General features: G+C 47.4%; 1 protein-coding gene across 1 annotated transcript in view; it reads left to right on the forward strand.

Moving 5' to 3' along the window:
• The first annotated feature begins 897 nt into the window (after positions 1 to 897).
• The window catches only part of Anp32b (acidic nuclear phosphoprotein 32 family member B), a 40,324-nt gene continuing 18,692 nt past the window's right edge, over positions 898 to 22,529 (forward strand). Inside the window, exons 1-6 of the mRNA XM_029539790.1 lie at positions 898 to 1,373; positions 10,607 to 10,756; positions 14,313 to 14,435; positions 19,216 to 19,444; positions 20,500 to 20,624; positions 21,784 to 21,853. Coding sequence (XP_029395650.1) covers positions 1,320 to 1,373; positions 10,607 to 10,756; positions 14,313 to 14,435; positions 19,216 to 19,444; positions 20,500 to 20,624; positions 21,784 to 21,853 — 751 coding nt within the window. The 5' untranslated portion in view covers positions 898 to 1,319. The remainder of the gene's footprint in view (positions 1,374 to 10,606; positions 10,757 to 14,312; positions 14,436 to 19,215; positions 19,445 to 20,499; positions 20,625 to 21,783; positions 21,854 to 22,529) is intronic.

Genomic DNA, 22,529 nt, shown 5'->3' on the forward strand with positions numbered 1-22,529 from the left:
GTTTGGGCCTCTAAGGCAAAATGGGATGATAGGGAGAGGCTCCTTCCATTAAAATCTTAGGGTAATACCGAGAATGGTGTTTTTCTCCAGTAAACTAATCTTTGGTGCCTCTGGTTAACATCATAAGTAGGCTCCTGATTTAACACAATGCTGTGTGCTTTAAATTCAGGGACTCTTAAAATTAGACTTTGACAAAGGCTGCCAGCCCAGGACTCAACTTAATGGTGACCAAGAATGTATACATCTTCCACGGGTGCCCCAAGAGATAAAAGTCAGAAGGTGGGGGACTGGGGCTTCATTAAAATTACTAATGGTTTCCTTTGCTAGTAGTTCACTTGTATAAAAACAGTGTTTATGTATAGTTGTTTTCTGTCTCCTAGGCTAGTTTGTAGTTTACATACTGATAAAGTTCTCAAGTATATTTAAAAAATTATTTTTAAAAACAAACAAGTGCTAAGGGGAAAGTTTGCTGAACAGGGGATGCTCGGATGCGGCATGGCTTGGGCAAGAGGCTGAAACTGCCCCTGCAGATATTGTAGTGCAGCTTCCTCGCAGGTACAACCCGGCAGGGCAGCGAGCACGGCCTCACGAGGGTCCTCGAGGGCACGTCTAACATCACTGGACCTAAAGGCAGTGAGGTCGGGCTGTGGGCCTCAAACTGGGGGGAAGAACAGGGTGAACCCCAAAGCCACTGCCCCGGAGGGCGCCCGAAGCTTCCTTCGGGCGAAATTGGGTCCGGGAGAGCCCGGAAGAAGGCGCGAGGCAGAGCCCGTCCGTAGCCCTCCAGGCGAGCGCGGGAGGGGGGTGGGGGCGGGGGTCCCGGCACCGGAAGGTCTTACATCAGCCAGCCCACGTGCGACCCGAGGGCCAGGAGGCGCGCGCGACCCGGGAGGCGGCGCCGCAGTCCGGGCTGAGCTTAAGGCGGGTCCCGCCCCGCCCTCCGTGCGCCTCCCCAGTCCGCGCTGCAGCCCGGGCTCCCGAGCCGAGCGGCGCCGCGCAGGGCCGAGTGGAGCCGAGCAGCCGCCGCGTCGCGTCGCCGGTTTAAGCGCAGTGCGGGGCCTTGGCCGGGGGCGGCGGTAGTGAGGCCAGAGCCGCGCTCCAGCCCCCTTTTCCCTCCATGGTTTCTCTCCGCTCCCGCGAGTAACTTGGCTCCGGGGGCTCCGCTCGCCCGCACGCCCGCACGCCGCCCGGGGACCACGCCGCCGCCTCCACCACCAGCCGCCTCCCTCCGACGGCCCTCGCCGCGCAGGCCGGGTCGCCTCTCCCCCCTCCGCCCCCGCCGCGGAAAGTTAAGTTTGGAGAGGGGGGACGAGGGGAACATGGACATGAAGAGGAGGATCCACCTGGAGCTGAGGAACCGGACCCCGGCAGCCGTAAGCAGAACCCCTCGGGCGCCCGCGCCCCCCGATGACTTGCAAGTAATGGTGGCCACCTGCGGGCCACCGGGCTCCGGCCGCGGCGCGGGGAAGGCGCTGCTCGCGGCTCGGACGGGGACAGGGAAGGCGGGCGGAAGGCGCGGAGGGGGGAGCGAGCGCGCGGGCATTAACTCTTTGGCGCCCGCGGGGCCCCCGCGGCCACGGGGAGGACGGCGGGTGGAAAAAGCAAACTTTGAGCCGCTCGCCCGCCCGGTCCTCTCCCGGAGGGAGCGCTCGCGCGTGTGGCCGGCGGCGAGGGCGGGCGCGGGGGTTGTGTAACGCTGGGAGCCATGTTTGCAGCCTCCCGGGATGCGCGGCCGGGCGGAGGCCGGGCCTGCCGAGGCGCCGCGCCGCCGCCAGGCCCGCCGCGGGGCCGGGCCGGGTTCCGCGCGCCCGGCGGCCGGCAGGGCCTCGCGGGCCGCGCCGCCGACGAGGGGGTTCGGGTCCCCGAGGGGGTCGCGGAGCCCCCCTCGGGCGCGGCCCGGCGCGGAACGGGGGAGGGGCGGGCCTGGCGGCGGAGGTGGCGCAACCGCCGCCCCTCCCGAGGCCAAGTTTGAAAAAAGGATGCGCTTCCCGCCATTTTTTCAAGCCAGAAAAAAAAAAAAATCCAACTTTGCCCCTCCTTTGCCCGGCTCGCCCTCGCCCTCGGCCTTGCCCACGCAGGCTCCCCGGGCCGGCCGGGCACCGTCCCCGCCGCGGTGGCTTCGCCCTCCCCCGCGCCGCCGCCCGGGGCCTCGCCCGAGAGGGAGGCCGGCCCCTCGGTGTGGGCGGCCGGCGGCTCCGCGCGCCGGCCGGGGCGCGCCACAGCGCCATGTTGGCGGGCGCCGTCTCCCTCCGCCGGGTGAGCCGGCCGCCCTCGCGCTGCCTGGCGGGCCCCGGGCCGCCCCCGCCCCCGCCTCGTCCCCGTCCCCTCGCGGGCGCCCTCCCCCTTCTTAAAAGGGCAACGGTGGCCGACGCGGGGCCGGGGCGGCCTGGGCCCCGCACGTGCTCCACGCGGCGGCCTCTGCGGCCGGCCGTGCGCAGGCCGCGGCGCGCGTGGGCTCGACCCCGGGCCCACGAGGTCGGGCGGGACGGGCGACCCCGCGGCCCGGGCCGGCGCCCGCAGGTGACTGTGGCTAACAAGTTGGGAACTTGTGGCGGTGGCCTGGCCGGCTGCGCTGGCGTGCCCGAGGCTTTGTGTTGGCAAAGGCCTGCCACAGGCCTTGAGGTCGGCCCCGCCGAAGTGTGGGGCGGTCCCTGAGGACTGATTGGGTGGTGTCCCTGTTCCCGGGGCCCTGAGCTTTTCACCGGCACGTGTCCCTTCCATCCCTCAGTCAGACATTTTGTGCCCACCACGTGCTGGGAAATTGAGTCGTTAGACCATCTTCTTCCTTGAACTTGAAACGACGAATTCATGCCTTGGGCTTTTCACTCCAGTCAGCCACAGAAATCAGTAGAGTATGAAGTAACTACATTTAGGTAAAATACTCATTTTCACCTTAAGCCCTCTTGACAAAGTCAGGCCAGAGCCGTGGAATTAGACGTGAATTAGGGACTACACTTTTAAAGCGCCCACAAGCAACAAGTGGTTGATGGAGAAATAAAGCACTGGACCCCCGTGGTCTCTGGAACCGCTGATTTATTGCATTTTCAGCTTACAGTATGTCAGGGCCCGACAAACCTGCAGAAACGAGTGTCCCCTGCCCTCCTGGGCCTCGGACTTGAGGGGAGGGCACGCTACCTCCTTTTTGTACCTTGGCAGGTTAGAGGGTCCTTGGGTAAGTGTCCTTTTGAGGTAGCCACCAAGATTATGAGGGTGTGGAAGGCAAGCTACTTAGAGGGAGCCAGGCCATTGGTAGATGCTTATTTAGAAAAAGCTTTGACCCAAAACTGGAGGATTTGAAGGGAAAATTGCTGCTGGTTTGTTTGTTTGAGACAGGGTCTTTCACCGTAGGACGTCTCTGCTGACTTTTAACTTGCTATCCCTCTGCTGGTACCATCACACCTGGAAATGGGGGGCGGGGGCTTGTTTTGCATGCAGTGTCTTAGGCAAATGAGAAGTTCCAACCAAGATGGTGCTTTTTAAATGAACTCAACCTTGAGCGTGCTGGGGCTCTGATCCAGTCCTCAGGAGGCAGAGGCAGGCAGGTCTCAACAGTATGAGGCCAGCCGGGTCCTGCAGTGCCTCCTTGCCTCAAAAGCAGAGAACCCTCGGCTCTTTGTATGCTGTAATATCCTAGACCACACTGCAGAAACCTTTGGTACTTAAAATTGATAGGTTGAGCCTTGGGACTTGTGGGGGTGCTGGAAAGCTGTCTCCAGTTAAATGTACTGTTAAAGTTGACTGAGATACAAGTCAGATACAAGAGAGTGGAGGATTGATATTTAAATACACATTGGTGCCTAACAAAACTAAGTGGGTTGTTTGCGCTATGGTGTTCTTCTAAGTCTTGGGCACATCCTGGTAACATTTCTATACCGGCTGGTGGTTTTCTCCTAAGTTCACAGGCCCAAGATAAGCTCAGGTTCATATGCTGCCCCTGTTACTGATGAACACTGGCGTGCTCTTTTCCTTAGGGGAGGCTTTGAAATACTTAATTCAAAGTTTTTCAAAGTCCAGACCAGCTCTTGCAGCAGTGGGTTTTCACAGTGGGGGAAATGGCAGAAAAATGACATCGCACCAGAAAAGCAAAAGTAAATGCCATTTGGAAGATTTTATGGGCAAGAATAGAGTTTCGGGGGTGCTAGAGATTAAACCAAGGGCATATGTTCTATCAATATACCTTCCAATCTTAACCTTTAGTAACTTTTTATTTGTGAAAAATACCATACGCTGGATGGGGATGTCTCCGTGGTAGATCTGACTCGGTATTACATGAAGTCATTGGTTCATTCCCCAGATTGCCACCCTCCAAAATAGGAATGAAGTGTGTATACTAAGAGTTTTCAGGGGTTGCGGATTAGCTCAGTGATGGATCACTGGCCTTGTAAGCTTGAGGCCCTGGGTTCAGTCCTTGGCTCCAGGGGCACCTGGAGGGCTCACTGAGAATAAATTGAACATGCTATGTATGCTACAAAAATTGCTGGCACACAGTAGCAAGATGTAACCTCAGGCATCTGCTGTGAGGGTCTCAGCTACCCATTGCACACAGACTGCTGCTGCCTGTTCCCTTTATATCCTGCACCACTGACAGCTCGCCTTCAAGCCAGCGGCTGCCGGTTTCCTTCAGTTAGGAAACCAAGTAGTTTCTTATTGGAGTGTGTTGTTTTGTTTAATTCTGCCCCTCCCCACCCTCCTGTGAAACCTTTATATGCTGTGTACTTACACTGCGCATTAGTCTGTCTTTCCATCCAGTTCACTGGGGGAAATAGACCTCCTTAGCTGTCTTTTTTTTTTTTTCTCCTGTTGTGGCCCCCACTCCAACTTTTGACATCTGTTGTTTAGTGTGATATAATTCTGAGCTCGATGGAATATTCTAATTGGTTGCATAGCAACTAATTGGGGTTTTCTTTTGTACAATAGTACATCTTTAGAGAAAAGTAGATGGAGACAAGCAAAAAAGCTTGATGAAGATACGCAGCATAAACTTAACCTTATGTCTGTGCATTTTGGTTTTGTTAGTCTATAAAATTCTTTTTTTTTTTTAAAGATTTATTTATTTATTATATGTAAATACACTGTAGCTGTCTTCAGACACTCCAGAAGAAGGAGTCAGATCTTGTTACGGATGGTTATGAGCCACCATGTGGTTGCTGGGATTTGAACTCCGGACCTTTGGAAGAACAGTTGGATGCTCTTACCCACTGAGCCATCTCACCAGCCCCCAGTCTATAGAATTCTTAATTTCTTATTTTTACTTGGACCATGTTATAAGTGTGTACTAGTTGGTTGCTTTAAAGAAAAGCCCAGGTGATTGCCTTTATCTGTTACTTAATATTTTATATCAAATGACTTTCCAGATTGTTCTTTTATCTGCCCTTAGGGCACAGGCATTTTCTTCTTCTGGGGTGAAGTACCTTCTCAACTTTTCTGCCACCCAAATACATTGATTGCGGGACTGCTACTATATAAGCCTAATGTGCTTATTGTTATTTATCTTTGGATTTTAAACTCTTTAATTGCATGTGTGCATGTGGAAGTCAGAATACAACTTGTGGGAGTTAGGTCTCTCCTCTCAGATAGTTAGGCTTGGCAGCAAACATCCCTACTGCTAAGTCCTGTTGTCCTGGCTCCTAGAAGTTGCTGTGTAGAGTGGCCTGTCCTTAAACTCAGATTCCCCTGCTTCTGCCATGACCCCTGACGTAGTCTCATTTTGTCGCTGGGGATGACCTTTAGCTTCCCATATTCCTTTCCAAATTCTGAGATCAGAGGTCAGCATTGCCTGGGGTCTTAGCATAGCAATTTGTTTTGTTTTTCAGACAGGGTTTCTTTTCTTTAGCCCTGGCTGTCCTGGAACTCTTAACTAAGGACCTGCTAACTGGGGATCCTCCCGGTTCTGCCTCCAAGTACTAGGTTTAAAAGGTGCGTGCCATTGTGACTGACTAGCCTTGTTTGTCACTTCATTGTGGTTTTGGAATTGAACCCATGGCTCCCAGCATGGTGGGTTAGCAAGACACTCGGCTCTACCCCTTGCCCTTGAATTCTTCATTTTGAAATTAAGAAATGATGTGTGTCCTACTAAGTTCTTGGGGTCAGAGGACAACTGAGGGAACCCTAACCTCCGTGTGAGTCTGTGTGGGGTACTTAGTGTCATAAGGTAGGTTTACTTAGTACCCTGCCGAGACAAGCCGGCACGGCTGCAGCAGGGCTGTTTGCTTAGTCTTTTCTAATCAGAAGGCTTGGACGTCAGCCTGTGTGTGTGTGTGTGTGTGTGTGTGTGGCACAGGGCTGGAATTCCAGCACTGGGTAGGATTGCCCTGTGAGGATAGTGGTGTAGACAGAGGCTGGTGATGGACTTTGCAAATCTCAAAGCCAATCTCCAGTGACATACTTCCTCCAACAAGGGCATGCCTCTTAATCCTCAAGTAGTGGCCACTCTGGTGACCAAGCATTCAAATACGTGAGCCTGTGGGAGTCTTTATACTCAAACCACTATGACCCAAATGATATTTTTCAGTGCCTTTCTCTTCTCCTAGGACAAGCATGTAATTGGGGAAGATTGCCAATCCTGACCATAGGTAAAATTGGTTATTTCCCAGTGAAGGAAATGGAGAGAAAGGAATGGAACCAAAAAAGGGTTGGAGTGGAAGAAAGACAGTGTGGAAAAGTGCCGATTATTTGGCATTATAACTAGAAAACCCAGTGCACGAGTTACAGGAAAGCTGGTGGGGCACACCTTTCATCCCAGCACTGGGAAGGGCAATGGGGCTGCACAGTGAGACTCTGTCCTAAAAATACAATAATAATTACCCAACAAGAGTTCCATATCCCAGGCAGGCATGAGTCTCTAGCTGAGGATGTCCCTGAACTCAAATCTGCTGCCTTTATATGCAAAGCCTGCATTACAGGCCTGAGTGAGGCGCTGCACTGTGCCTTAGCATCACAGGCCTGAGTGAGACGCTGCACTGTGCCTTAGCATCACAGGCCTGAGTGAGGCGCTGCGCTGTTTGGTTTTAGTACTTGAACAGCTGAGAGGAAGCAAATTCCATTGGAGAATGACCGATAAGAAAAGTAAATTTGCTCCATCTTTAAACAGGTTACCTTACTCGCGTCTTGGGCTTTAGAGCTCTGTAGTTTACATATACAGATTGGGGGCCAGCTTTCCCTTTATTACTTGTGTATGTCTGCATGCCTGCCACATGTACTAAGGTGCCTGCAGAGGCCAAAAGAGGATGTTGGATCCCCTGGAGCTGAAATTACAAGCAATTGTAAGCTACTGGATACTGAACTCAGTGGAGTAGCAAGTGCTTTTAAACTCTGAGCCATCTCCCCAGGCGTGTATTTTTTTGTTTTCTTCAAGACTGTCCCATGAACTAAGGTTTATCTAGAACTTGTGTGCCATCAAGGTTGCTTTCAAACTTGTGCCTACCCCACACCTCTGCCTGTGTTCTAAGATTACTCTGTAGTTCTATGCACTACTGCCATGCCTCAATACTACCTCTTTCTGAGATGGTCTGGAACCTATGGTTCTACTGCCTCAGCTTCCTGAGAAACTCAGGCTTTGTTGAGAACTTCACAGACTTGAAGGCAGCTAGCCAGTGGCACTTAAGACCTTTCTCTGAGTGCTTGGCCTGATGTGGCAACTCCAACTGACTCATCTGGACATTTCTGGAAGTCAGGGACCTGTCTTAGCCATACTACCCCTGCTTAAAATCAAGTCTTAGGGTTTTATTGCTGGGAGGAGACACCGTGACCACAGCAACTCTCTTATGAAGGAAAGATTTAAAAGGGTCTGGCTTACAGTACAGACATTTAGTCTATTATTGATATTCATGGCTAGAAACATGGTGGCATGCAGGCAGACTTGGTGCTGGAGAAGGAGCTGAGGGTTGATTTGTAGGCAGCAGGTAGTGACTGAGACACTGGCCATGGGCAGGCTTGAGCATCTGAGCCTTCAACCACCTCTTTCCTCCCCCACTGCCAATGACACTACAAGGCTACACCTACTCTAACAAGGCTTCTCCTAATTAATAGTCTACTCCCTTGGGCCAAGCATCCAAAGACATGAGTTTATGGGAGGCATTCCTATTCAAACTACCACAGTGATTTTTTTTTTTCTTTTTCCTGAGCTGCTCCTTCATTTTGGAACATAGCCCATACCAGTGCTTGTCAGGGGTTGGGTAGGGTGCACCTTCACCAAGAAGTTGTGTCATTTCCAACTCATTTCATTTTTGTTATAAACTTTAAAAAAATGTTGTATGTATGATGTGCAAGGGTCATGCATGTGCCATAGTGTACATGTCAGGTCAATTGTATAGTCAGTTCTCTGCTGTTTTTTGTTTTTTTGAGACAGGGTTTCTCTGTATAGCCCTGGCTGTCCTGGAACTCACTCTGTAGACCAGGCTGGCCTCAAACTCAGAGATCCACCTGCCTCTGCCTCCCAAGTGCTGGGATTAAAGGCGTGCGCCACCACTGCCCGGCTTGCCGTATTTTTATATGAGCGATGGGGATCAAACTCACAGCACAGTAGTGCTTTCCCATGGAACAATCTTACAGGTTCTGTGCCATGACAGAAAGGCTTGTTTAAGTCCTGTTTTACCTCACAAGTGAGACATCACATGCTTGGCTGTGTCCCAGGTCATCTTATTTTCAAAGGTTTACTTTGTAGTGAGGCTGACCTGGAACTGACTCTCCACTCGGCTCACACGCCTTCAGCTTTCAGCCCTCCGCCTCAGCCTCCTGAGTGCTAGGATTACAGGTGTCTTGTCACCATGCCCACCTTGTTCTTGGTGTTTAAAATGAAGTTCTTAGCTAGGCAGAGGTGGCTTCAGTTCCAGCACTTGACAGAGGCAGACAGGTCTCTTGAATTCCAGGATAGCCAGGCCTACACAGAGAAGCCCTGTCTTGGAGGGAGTATTTTTAGCTTTGGGCACCTTGCCTGTCTTTCTTAATTGCCCCGAGTTCCATCCATGATGCTTTTTCTAGGAATACCAGGTTCTTGCCACTTCCCCTTCCTTGGTGACTCACAAACTCCATTGAAACTCAGGTCTGTCTCTAACTCTGTGTGTGTGTGTGTGTGTGTGTGTGTGTGTGTGTGTGTGTGTATCTCCATCTCCTGTAGTATTCATTGTTTCACCTCAATGCTGTTCTTTATTTCCTTGTAGGTTCCCATTTCTCTAAATCAAAACCTAAAACCTCTCTCAACGTCCATATCCAATGCCAGACTCAGGCCTGCATGTTGTCAGCCACTTTAGGCCCTTTCTTTCCCAGTTTCCTCTTTATAATCTCCATTTTGCTATTTGCTTTAGCAAATGCATTTTAGCCCATATTTGAGTGTCATGTGTTGCTTGCCATAATAGGGTTTCTTTGTATAGCAGCAATGTTGGCTTTAAATGTAGTAAACGTCTGAATCTGCCCAGCGATGGAGCTGCCATAGTATTTTGTCCCCCTTCCATTCCCAATGGAAGTTTCTTATTACCCCTCACAGTAGATACACTGGAATCTTAGCAATTTCAAGTATCAAGGAGAAAGTTTTATCCCACTCTGAGAGGCGGTAGGCCATCGTCTTCTTTCATTCACTCTAAGAGGCAGTATGCCATACTCTTAATTCCTCCCTGCTTACTTTGGACATATTAGTGTCGTATCTTAGGACATTTTAATTTTATTGTTACACAAAAAATGAAAATCATCTTAGCTGGGCATGGTTGTGTGTGTCTGCAGTACCAGCACACAGAAGGCAGAGGCAGTTAGATCTCTTGAGTCAAGAGAAGGCAGATGTCTACATCTCAGTTCTAGGTCAGCCTTAGTAAGACCTTCTTTAAAACAAAACAAAATAGAAGAGATCTGAAACTGGAGAGTACGGGTGTAAAAATCCTTAGCAGGATTTATTTGTGACTTTTTTCTTTTGAAAATGGCAAGGAAAAGCCAGGCATAGTGGGGGCGTGCCTTTAATCCCAGGACTTAAGAGGCAGAGAAAGGCAGGGGGATGTCTGTGAGTTCTGGGGCAGCCTGGTTCACATAGTTCCAGGAAACCCAGGGCTTTGTATGGAGACCCTGTCTCAAAACAAGACAAACAAAAATGGCAGGAGACTTTATTGAGAGATGGTAGTAAGATCAGTCACCCTGCTTTTCAAGCAGCAGGCTCTTTGTTCAAGTGCCTTGGTGACATGCAGAAGTAAAGTGTTCATCTCCCTGTGGCCATGCCCTTCCTGGGCTTAAAGCGAGAAAGAAAGCCCCTTCAAAGCACAGCTAAGGAAAGCAAGGGACTTAAGTTCATGCTCTGAGAACTAGGGTGCCTCTTGGTGGGATATGGAGAATATGCCTGCCTGCGTGTGTGTGTGTGTGTGTGTGTGTGTGTGTGTGTGTGTGTGTGTGTGTGTGTGTGTGTCTATGTCTGTGTGTGTGTGTGTGTTTACATGAACAGATCTTTGAGTCTTGATACTGGAGACTACAAGACTAACCATGCCTTTTATATTGGTAACCCTACTCTTACATAAATGCTATTCTTGAATTTGGAAGTTTTTACAGGATTGAATTTAAGAGTGTTTTGCTTTTGTTATTGTTTCCTGTTACAGTTTTTAAAGCTTATTCCTGTTTCTGTTTGTACCCACAGGTTCGAGAACTTGTCTTGGACAATTGCAAAGCAATGGATGGAAAAATTGAGGGGTTAACAGATGAATTTGTGAACTTAGAGTTCCTCAGTTTAATAAGTGTAGGCTTGTTTTCAGTTTCAGACCTCCCGAAGCTACCTAAATTGAAAAAGGTAAGTATTCTTTAAATTTTTAAGAGAATGATTGAGAAGGAAAAATGTATGGTTTTTTGTCTGTGTGATGCAAGCACATGCGTTTTAGTGCCCGACACTGCGGTTTGGGGATCTACCTTCCTAAGGTGGCTCAGCTTCATTTTTGTCACTGGTGGTTACACTTGACCTGCAGTGTTGCAACAGTATTTTGGAAATAATGCCTTATTATGAGAGATAGTAATAATTGGTTAATTGTCAGAGGCTTCATTTTGTTAGCTACATTCATGCTTAGGCTACGTTCAGGAGACACAAGAACCTCTCACTTTCTGTGCTTTAATTTGTACGCTGATGAAAAGGAAAGCAAAGACTGTCTGACTAGGGTGTGCATGTGGTGCCCTCCAAAGGCATCAGATGTGGGGGTGAAGTTACAGGCAGTTTACAACTGCCCCCAAGGGTAGTGAAAATCAAACTTCTTTTGCAAGGACAGAAAGTGCTCTTGACTACTGAGCCATCTCTATCCCTGTCATGAAATTTTTAATAACTAGTTTGAAATGTGTTGTGATTGACTAGAAAGAGCTGTGTAAAAAAGCCTGCTTGCTACAGGCCAGATCTGGTGGTATCTGCCTGTATTCCAGCTCTTAGGCAGAAACATTTGAAGGACTGTGGGACCCCTCTAGACAGAGCCACTGCCTCCTATGTCGGTGTCCCCAGCCACACCCCCCCCCCCAAAAAAAAAAAAAAAAAAAAAAAAAAAAAAAAACCACAGAAAACTAGCCTCCATTTCTCCCTGGTCTTAAGCCATTGCTGATGATTTACTTTCCCTATCTTCACCCTGTCTTGCCCTCAGGTTACTTCCAGAAAGGGCAGGCTATGGAGGGAGAGTTTCTCTTGTCTCTGTTTGTCAAGGAAATGGGGAACCTTTGCTCCTGCGCACTGATAGGTATAACCATAGGCCCAAGAAAGGAACAGCAGTTTTCCTAAAGCCACCCACAGAACTCTGGGTACCAGTGTTAGGGTCAAATAAGAAGCCTTTGCATTGTTGAAGAGGAGGAGGTGTGGCTCTTGGCATTTCATAATTCTTAACTCCTGTGGGTACCAGACATGCCTGGTACACATACAAATGGAAGAAGTTATATGGGTCATCAGTGATGCTGGAAAGACTGATAGGGGTCATCCACCCATAGAAAGATTTTAGCATCTGTTTTATGTACATTTGACTCATAAGTTGGTGTTTTTTTTTTTCTTACCATCCTGATAAATCAACAGTTCATTTGGGCACAGTTGTCATCTCTCCTAGTGGGGAGGTTTGATGGAGGCAGTGGCACGCACACCTGGCACGGTAGATGGAGTGACTGCAGTGTGTGCAGTTAGAAGAGACATGAACACTAGTAATGTCATAAATAGACTCTTATGTTTTGGTTCAGCCTGCCCTCCAGTCCATGGAATTGAGCCGCATGTGTTCAGAGAGCTCTTCCTTCCCTCAGTTACACACACAGCATTGCATCCCTAGCTGATTCCAGATACATCAACTTCACACCACAGTAGCTGTGTATTGAATTTTTCTCAAATGTTCGATTCTTTGAAACAAGGTCTCACTGTGTGACTAGTGTAAACTGGAACATGGTTCAGCCTCCCAAATCCTGAGGTTGCAAGTTTGCACCACTGTACTAGGTTTTTTTCTGAAAAATTTAAACACTGACCACTCATAGGGCTAATGAGAAGGTGATCAAAATTAAAAGGTAGATTGAATGTGCTCACAGCTGGTAAGGACTGAATGTTCTTCCTACCTCAGAGTACAAGCTCTTCATAAGAAACAAGTACTAAAAAATTTTTGATTATATAAATGGTTTTAAAGTTCTATGTTAGTAAATGCTTTGGTGTATTGCCTTACTGTCTTTTCCTGTAGAAAAATGTGATATTCTAGCTACAATGTCTAAACACAGAAAGGTGGTTTCTGCTATTACGGTTTCTAAAAATCACGAGATTCGGTTTTGGATCTTTATTAATTATAGAGAGGCAGGACTTTTTGTTCGTTTGCTTTCTTTTTAAGATGTACTTGGTGGGCGGGGTAAAACTACAGCATTTATGGCTGTCTGAACAACTTGGGATTCCATTCTCCTAGAGATTGGTTGCCAGGCTTGTGGCGTGCCTTTATTTATAGACCCGTCTCTCATCTGCCCTCCTAGACTAGCATTCTAAAATCGTGGCCATTGCTTCTGTAGCAGAGTATTTTATAGCATGCTAAAGACTATTCATGAAGCAGTGCTGTTTGTTTAGTTTCCCTATTTGATGTTTTCTTTGCTTTTTGGGGTGTTTTGACTTGTGTGTTAGAGTCAGGAGAGTCTAGATAATCACTCTATCACTGAGCCATATTCCCAGCTCTTTTGTACCCTTTTAAACTTTGAGACAAGGTCTCTCTCAGTTGCATAGGATGGCATGCTACCTTAGTCTCTTGGGTTGGTTGTCCCAAGCCTCTGTCACCATGCCAGCTATGTGAAGTTCCCACCTGTGGCACACTAGGCATATATGTAGTGTAGTGAGTAGAGCAAGGACTTTTGGGGGGGCGGTTCAAGACACGGTTTCCCATGTAGCTGTCCTGGGACTCACTCTGTAGACCAGGTTGGCCTTGAACTCAGAAATCCACCTGCCTCTGCCTCCCGAGTGCTGGGATCAAAGGTGTGTGCCACCATGCCCGGCCGAGCAAGGGCTTTTTAAGTGTGCAGTCAACACAGGCTCTCCACAGGCTTTGGTCATAGACCTGTTAGCCTATAAAATGGGAGGACGATCCTACCAACTCAGTTGTAAGTGCAAGTGAGATAAATGGGCTCTGAAAATTGACAGGCGCTCAAGCTCTAACAAATTGGAACACTTGTATGGTCTAAGGGTTGTTTAGTTTAATTGATATATATGTACTGGGGGTGGGGGCTTGGAAGCCAGAAGAGGACATTGTATCCCCTGGATTGTGAGTGACCCAACATGGGTGCTAGGAACTGAACTCTGTCTTCTGGAAGAACAACACCTGATGCAGACAGCTGAGTCCCAGGGCCTGAGTGTTCAGCTGCAAAAGAGCTTGATTTACATAGTCTCCACTTTCCTGTACTCTTGAGATCCTGGGAATCTTGTGAGCATACCATTGCATGTGTGACTTACCTGCAGCTGAGAAACTAAAGTAGCTTACCATGAAAGCTAGCGCCAGCTTACAGAAGAAGCAGTTTCTGGAGAGCCATATTTACAGACTCCGGGGCCTTGCACAGGGAATCCGATGCCCTCTTCTGGCCTTCACAGGCACTGCATGCACATGGTGTGTATACATTCAGCACACATAACAAAATTTTAAAAGTAATGTTTATAACCTGATAGAAACAGCTATCCATGCTGCATGTGTAGAAATCGGAGACCAACTGGGAGAGTCTCGGGTTTCCACCAAGGGGGTGCCAGGGCTGAACTTGGCAGCAAGTGTCGACCTGAGGGGTCACCTCACCAGCTCTTGTAGAACTTTACTGCTTCTGCTTGGTCTTGTTAGAAGAGTTTGCTTTCAGTAGTGGGTGATCTCTCTCTCTGTCTGTGTCTCCGTTAGCTTGAGCTCAGTGAGAATAGAATCTTCGGAGGTCTGGACAGACTAGCCGAAGAACTTCCAAGCCTCACACACCTGAACCTAAGTGGAAATAACCTGAAAGACATCAGCACCTTGGAGCCGTTGGTGAGTGGTCGGGAGTTTAGAGTGGGTTGTTGTCATCTCATTGTCATATTTCCAGTGGGAGAAATGATTGAGAAGAATAGTTATCTGGAAAAGTGCTGGCCTTCTTCTACTCTTCATAGAGTGGCTTTTAAAGTCCAGTGTATTCCTTCCTGGGCCTTTGCTCTCCTTACTGAAACCATGGAGAATTTTATGGTTATCTTAGCTTTAAGCATGTCTGCTAATTTTTTCTATTAGACTAGCCAGGCTAATCTGTACTATAACATAACAGTCTGTCTTGGGTTACATTTCAGAGCTGTAAGTAGGACAGACAGTTTGGGGCACACGTGGTTAGTGATCTTAGACTTACCTACATCACTCTTTTGGGTAGAAACACCTTCCTCAGTCTTATTGTAGTTAAAGAGACCAAATTTTAAGTGCCTTTCGGGTTGTAAGTGTGGTATATGACCTTCAGCAAACTGAACAGAGAGGGCTTTATTCCTTGCCTTACTTAAGTGCTTAGAGGACAGTCAAGAAGTAGATTGTTTTGTAAATTGGGAAACTGTTAGAATGAGAGTGAGCTCAGCCTTGTGGACGTTCTGGAGGTGGGGTTAATGCAGAGGAAGGCAGGCACAGGCAGGACATGTGTGTTGGGCAGCTAGCTGGTGGGGTAGAATATGAAAATACAGGCCTTCCTCACTGCAAGAATGCTCAGTTGTGGCTGTGGGTTTGACTCAGCAGGATGCTTGCTCAGAATGCATGGAAGTCCTGGGTCCCATAAATCACATTGTCACATGCCTGTGATCCCTGGAGGATCAGAAGTTCAGGGTCATCCACCACAGGTAGCAAGTTTTGAGACTAGCCTTGACCTTGATTATACAGACCCTTGTCAAGCCAAACCCCTGATCTGTTGATGCTCTGGAGGAAGACAGATTGCGGTTCTTTCAGTGAAGATGTCCTGGTACAATTAAAGTTGTCTCCTCGAAGATGCTGAAGGGGTTTTATTTTTAAATCTTCCTGGGTTCCTTATGTATGCATCTTTGTATGCATCCTTATGTATGCATCTTTGTGTTTGAGCCTCCGTTTGGTGTAGATGCTTTGCTTTGCTTGCCGTTTGTTTTCTTTCTTTAAGAATTATTTATTTTGTGTATATGAATATACCATAGCTATCTTCAGATACCCCAGAAGAGGGCATCAGATCTCATTACAGATGGTTGTGAGCCACCATGTGGTTGCTGGGAATTGAACTCAAGACCTTTGGAAGACCAGTCAGTGCACTTACCCACTGAGCCATCTCTCAGGCCCATTGAACCTTTGTTCTGCAGATCTTTTTTTCTTCTGTACATCTCTACATGCTCACTCTCCTTCAATTTTACTAGTTTTATTCTCTGTGTAGAGCAGCCTGTTTCCAAGTTAAAAATATATGCATTGCAATCTGCTATGTCCTGAGAGAATTATTAATATTTGTTCATTGTAGACTTGTAGCCCAAAGAATAAAGAACGGCTGTCCTATTTAGAGAGCTTAAATAAGTAATAGTTTCGAGTTAATATCAGGATCAAGTTCAAATTCACTTAATTTTCTATTGCTTTTGGGATGTGTTTGTTTTGTGCATGTAAATTGATTCCATACCTAAATTTCAGTGAAAGGGAATTCTCATAGAAATATTCATACTGACACTCTCCCTGGTCTCTGCCAAGCCTCTTTTTATTGCTTGGTGGACGTTAACTTAATTCTGGGCTACTCCAAGCTGAAGAATAGCATCCCCTACACAGGTGTGTATGTGTATGGGCCGGTGTGTTAAGCAGAGGACCAGAAGGAGCTTTCCTTGCTGAATAACCAGCTGCTCCCTGGAAGTCAGTGTCAGTGTCCAGCTCTGAAGTGAGTGCAGATGACCACTCTACAGGCAGAGGCAGGTGTTGTTTGCTTGAGTGTTCCTGATCTATACTCTTAACAGATTAGTCTCAAGACAGTGAGGAGAAGTTATTTTTGTTGTATGCTTGTAGCAGGTGTACATAATTCCTATAGTAGTTAATTGTTGGAAAGGTCCCCACGAAGTGGGTAGAAATAGTATGTTCCTTGTTTTCCATTAGAAGCTAAGGCTTGGATGACACTGACACCATGTGGCAGAGCTACCATGCTTCATGCACATCAGGCTGCTTAGAACAGCCTGAGCCTGTGCCGTGGTGGCGCCACCTGTAAGCTCAGCACTGGGGGGGAGAGGGGCATAGAATCTTTTGTGTTCAGGGTCAGCCTGGTCTACAGAGCTAGTTCCAGGACTGCCAGGGATACACAGAAAAACCTGTCTTGAAGAAGACAAAAAGAAAAGCCTGAGCTAGGTTGGTCTTCTGGTCCTCCCTCCCCTGGAATAAAGAAGACCTGTAGGGATGGTGAAAGGGGAGACTCTGGGCCCAGGGTTGACTTCTGAACGGTGTAGAGTGGGAACACCATCTTCATCCTCATCACCACACATCGTGAACACTGCCTTAAGCCCAGTCTTGACAGTCAATGCAATGATTGTGAATGCCTCTGCTTGCTACAGGGACATTAACGAGAGACAAAGAAGGCAGCAGTTCAAACTTCCTGGGACACCTTTTTTAAGAGACCTGGGCCATCCAAACCATCCCCCAAAGCCCTTCTAAATTCTAAGAAGGCAAGCAAAATTATTGTTAATAAAATGTTTAATGTTTATTATGGCTAGCCTATTAGTTTAGGCCAAGTTTCCAGCATGGTACAGTTGTTAAGTTTTTAGCAGTGTTTACACATTACATCGGGATCCTGTATAATCTGTGTTCTGAGCCTGTTGGCCTATAAGTTCAACTTGACTGCTTTAAACAATCGCAGAATATGTGGTGGGGTTTGTTGTTGTGACCTTGCTTTTATTTCATTTCCTACCATACTGTTTGGCATATTCAAATTATTTGATAATGGTATTTTGTGAAGAAGTAAGCAAACATCTAAAGTTTCTGCAGCTCAGAAACAGGATGGTGGCCTTGATGGCCGGCCCTATACAGTAGATTAAGTGATGCCCCGGTTCATTCAGTGAACAATTTTAGTCAATTCAGAGATGGTGGTGTATGCTGTCCTGCCAGCTTCCTGAAGGGCCAGAGCAAGAGAACTGAGTCAGAGGGCAGTCTACAAAGGCTGCATGGTGAGACATGCACTTCAGGAGAGGAGGAGGAGGGAGGAGGGAGTACATTAGAATAATAGGAAGTTGCTTAGATTTAGTTTCTGGTATGTCTTACTGGGTAATATATCTTGATGGGGTTGGGGGAGGTCCACCAGTTCTGCGCTGCCTAGGTAGCAAAGAAAGGCTCTGTCTCCAACAGAAAGCCAGTGAACAACCTGTGCTGATTATTACGGGTGGTATTACAGCATTTTTTTTCTTCTTTGGCAAGAAATCATACCTGAGTTTCTAAAGTCAGAAACCTAATCTGAAAGTTGCCTGATAGAGAATCAGCCACCCCTAGAACTGGCAGGGCTGGGCCTGGCCTGCCAGCCTTGAGACAGCAGGGACCTGGCCATTGGAAACACATTATGGACAGACTCTTAAATGATTGTACATTGTATGTTCAGGTGGGTATGACATCTGCCTGTAATCCTGCTGCTGGGCCCTCCCTGGTTATATGTTCTACTCTTAAGAATAAAACTTTTGTGAGCCATTTCCTGATCAAGGGATGGAGATACTTCTGTAAGGGCCAGCAGCCCTTTCCTTGAAGGGTCAGCTAGTGAGACTATGAAGCTGTGTGGACCCTCGCCTGTATCACAGCTGCTGTCCGTGTAGCTAAAAGGAGCTGTGTGCGATAGATGGGCAGATGAACGTTGTGGCAGTAGAAGTTTATTTTAGCTGGGCATGGTGGTGTGTCTTTGCTCCTATCACTTGAGGCAGAGGCAGGAGGATCTCAGGGAGTATTAAAACATCCCTAAAATTGTAGTTTACAAAAGTAGCTAATGATCCCCTTAGGCAGTCACTGGCTCTGTCACCCTTGGGGATTCTTTCAAAGCAGAGTTACAGAGGTGCCTTTGGTCCTGAAAGCAAAATTTTGTTGCATACCTATTTATTCTGGGTCCTGTGAACGTGGCAGTGACTTTGCAAATGAAATGTTACTGTTGGGTTTATTAGAAGAGCTTTTTGAGTGAGGGGTCTCATGTAATGTAGCTGACCATGACTTTGACCTAGCCTCCTGCATACTGAGGCCTGCACTGCCACTTGTTGGTGTTGGGGGTCAGATCTCCGACTCTGCACAGCATTCTACCAAATGAGCTACATCCCTGCCCCTCCCACCCCCATATTGATGGGTTTTGTTTAATTTTGGGAGAGCACCAAACTTAACTATTAGACAGGATAGTGCACTCTGGGCTCTCCATGCTATTCTAGAATGTAGCAGGACAGTATATATATAACAAGGCCTTTAAGTTTCCTCTAGAGAGTCTGGTAGTGTTAACCTCTTCTAGAGATCTTCAAGACAGACTCTGAGTGTAGAATTTCTCTGTTCCTGAAATCTAAGCTCGTGTATACCCTTCTGCCCACGCTGGCACACCTCACGCCAGGTCTCATTTCATCTCCATGGGCAGGCTCTGTGTACATTCATCTAGGTCACACTCCTAGTGCTACCAGGAAAAGATGGGAGCTAGAGCAGAAGGGGAGCGTGGCTTGTTAGGAAGGCAATGCAGAACTGCAGTTTTCCTGTCCGCAGGAACGACTCGCTAACCAGTAGGGAAGCCTAGAGTTTTGCCTCTTGAAACTGGTTTGGTGATACATGCTCCTTTTATTTAGGAATCATGTTTTCTGGTTCTTCACTTTAGAAAAGGTTGGATTGTCTGAAAAGCCTGGATCTGTTTGGCTGTGAGGTCACTAACCGGAGTGATTACCGAGAAACTGTCTTCAGGCTTCTGCCCCAGCTGTCCTATCTGGATGGCTATGACCGAGAGGACCAGGAAGCACCTGACTCTGATGTGGAGGTGGATAGTGTAGAGGAAGCCCCCGACTCGGATGGAGAGGTGGATGGTGTGGACAAAGAGGAAGAGGATGAAGGTGGGTAGACTGGGCATCCTTTGACCTGACTTGTGCTCTCACAGTCCTGTTGGGTGCCTGTGCTCAGTGTCCTGGAGTGTGAGTGAGTGTGCATGAGTGGGTGTACGAGTGTGTGCATGTGCTTATAAACTCTGGGCATTTAACCCTAAAATCCTCAGAAATGAAATAGTTTTTTTTTTGTTTTGTTTTGTTTTTTTTTTTTTAAATTAGCAAGTGGGCACTGTATATCTATTTGGTCAGTGGCTACTTCACATAAGCCACTGGAATCCTTTCTGTGCTTGAAGAATTTGTCACTTTGTCACTTCCTTGTCTCCCTGACCCTGCTGCTGTCCTTCTAAGCTCAGTACCTGAGCTACAAGCTTCAAAATAGATTCTTACCTGTGCTCTTTTTTTCTTTCTTCACATGATCTCAAGTATAGATGGAATTCATGGGGAAAGATGTTGTTCAGGTGTGTGTTCTGGCACACTTAAAATCTCAGCACTCCAAAGATGGAGGGAGGTTCATAAGCTGAGCTGTTCTTTTTAATCATAATTTTTCGAAAGCTTAGGTGTCTTGATATTTTTGAGTGAGTTTGGGTAAAGTCTTAATTTAAAGCTAATCATTTGTGTTTTGATTTTTGAGACAGTTTCTCTAGCCCTGTCTGTCCTGAAACTCACTCAGTAGACCAGGCTGGCCTCAAACCCAGAATTCCACCTGCATCTACCTCCCAAGTGCTGGGGTAAAGGCGTGTACAACCACCGCCAAGCTTCCATGCCTTTAATCTAGAACATATAAGATAGCAATGGCCAAGAAAGCAAAGAAGGATAAACATTGTTGGATGTTGTCTTGCTTAGGGCTTTACTGATGTGAAGAGACACCATGACCATGGCAAGTGTTAAAAGGAAACCATTTCATTGGGCCTGGCTTACAGTGCAAAGGTTTAGTCTGTTTTTTAGGGTCTGTCTATAACCTTGGCTGGCCTTGAACTCACAGAGATCCCCCTGCTTCTGCTTCCCAAGTGCTGAGATTAGTTAAGCTCATCCTTAGTAACTTCTTTTTTTGGGACTGTTTTTAGAAGGAGAGGAGGAAGAGGAAGAGGAAGATGAGGATGGTGAGGAAGAGGAAGATGAAGACGAAGAGGATGAGGATGAAGATGAGGATGTAGAAGGAGAAGATGATGAAGATGAAGTGAGCGGGGAGGTGAATGCAACTGTTTGCTTCCCTATCTGTGTAAAGACAAAGATGGGCATGGGTTAGAGAGGTGGGCAAAGGATGATGGTGGCAACTTTTGTCTTGTTGAAATAAGGGATATACTTAATGAGTGCTACCTGGATTCAGCACTCACATTACAAAAGAAAAGGGCGTGTTCAAAGTACTGAGGACTGCTGAGCTGTGTGGTTCACAGTTAATGCCCTTCTGCCTTGAGAGCAGCTAAGTTTTGTATAAGGAAAAGAGTACATGCCTATAAGCAGAGAAGGTCACCCACCACCTCAGGACCAGCCTGGAAACGAGACTGTCTTGAAAACCATGTGCACAGGGTCCTGGGTTACATCTGTACCCTCTGCATAAAGTATATGACTACAGCAAGAAATATGTCCAAACCAGTCCTGAAATGTAAGATGGTAAAAACGTGTGTTGAATTTTCCTTTTTTTTTACTTTTTTAAGCCAGAGCCTTGCAAGTACTCTGTTCTTGGGCTACCCACTCTTTTAAGGTTTATTTTTATTTTGTGTGTGTGTGGAGGGGGGGTCATTAAAGTCAGAAGAGCATTGGATTTCCCTGGGGCTGGAGTTAGGTGGTTGTGAGCCACCAGACAGGTGCTGGCAGTCAAGCCTGCATCTTCTGGAAGACTGTTGGAAGGCTCTTGACTGCAGCAGAGCCCTCTGGCACTTTCTTTTTCTCTTTTTTTTAGCTCATTAAAGAGGTTCAACCAGCTTTTCTGTGCAGGAAAGTGTGTAAGAGAACAGCTTTCTCCCTAGTGTTTTGCTATAACTATTTGGAAGAATATTCCTCTTTGCATTTTTATTTTTTTACAATTGGTGATTGGGGGCATATGTGACCCAGGCTAGCCTTGAATCGCACTGATCCTTCTGTCCTCCATATCCTATTGCTAGAATTACAGTTGTGAGATGTGACATCTGGTTTTGTTTGTACGGTGTGGTCTAATTCATGACAGCCTACATGGAGCCTGGGGGTGGGGGGTTGTGAGTTAGTCTCTTTTGATTCTCCCTTTTCATCTCTGGCTTTCAGTGATCCATCTTAGGTTGCCAGGGTTTCGAAGCCTGTCTATACTAGTTACGGCATCTTGCTAGCCCATGTTTTAGCAGAACCTAATAATGTTAAGCAATTCTCTTGTTTAGGAAGAAGAATTTGGACATGATGGGGAAGTTGATGAAGATGAAGAAGATGAGGATGAAGATGAGGATGAAGGTGGGTGTGATGCATAGACTTTGGTCCCCTTCTCATGTAAAGTTAGATGAACGTGCCCTGGAGGTAAAGTTTGGTTTGGATCTTACTGTGTTGCTGGGCTTGTCTTCAACCGGTGTTCCTGTCTCCCTCCAGGGTTCTGAGATTGATGGTTCTGTTAGACTTTGGCCATATTGGGCTATGAAGTGCCCTTGGCCACTCTGCTCTTCTGGCTACTGATGATTCAGCAGGCATAGAAGGCCAGGCCCATGTAGGAAACCTTTATTGGAGCCGTTTGACAGTGCCCATGTCTCATGCTAAGCCTCATGGTGGTGTCCTGTTGATCTCTCACAATAACTTCTGTTAAAGTGAGAAGATGGGATTCCTAGGGTTTTTAAGTCTCTTGCCTAACATTCACTTGTGAAGGGTGTGGCTTATAAACAGACTGGGTAAGCAGAGTTGTTGCTGTGTATTTAAAAAAAAACCTCAATTCGATAGCTGTGCCAGTTGAGGTGCTACCATACCACCTGCCTCTCTGGCCCTGGTGACTATGCATTTGGTGCTGTGCAGCACACCGTTAGTGGCTGCCTTGTTGGTGGGGTTAGCGGAGCCCTTCCCATGTTCTCATGCTAGTTTGTTTTTCACTGCAGAGGAGGAAGAAAGTGGGAAGGGTGAAAAGAGAAAGAGAGAAACAGATGAC

This window comes from Mus pahari, chromosome 6, assembly GCF_900095145.1.
Source record: "Mus pahari chromosome 6, PAHARI_EIJ_v1.1, whole genome shotgun sequence".
Classification (NCBI taxonomy): Eukaryota; Metazoa; Chordata; class Mammalia; order Rodentia; family Muridae; genus Mus; species Mus pahari.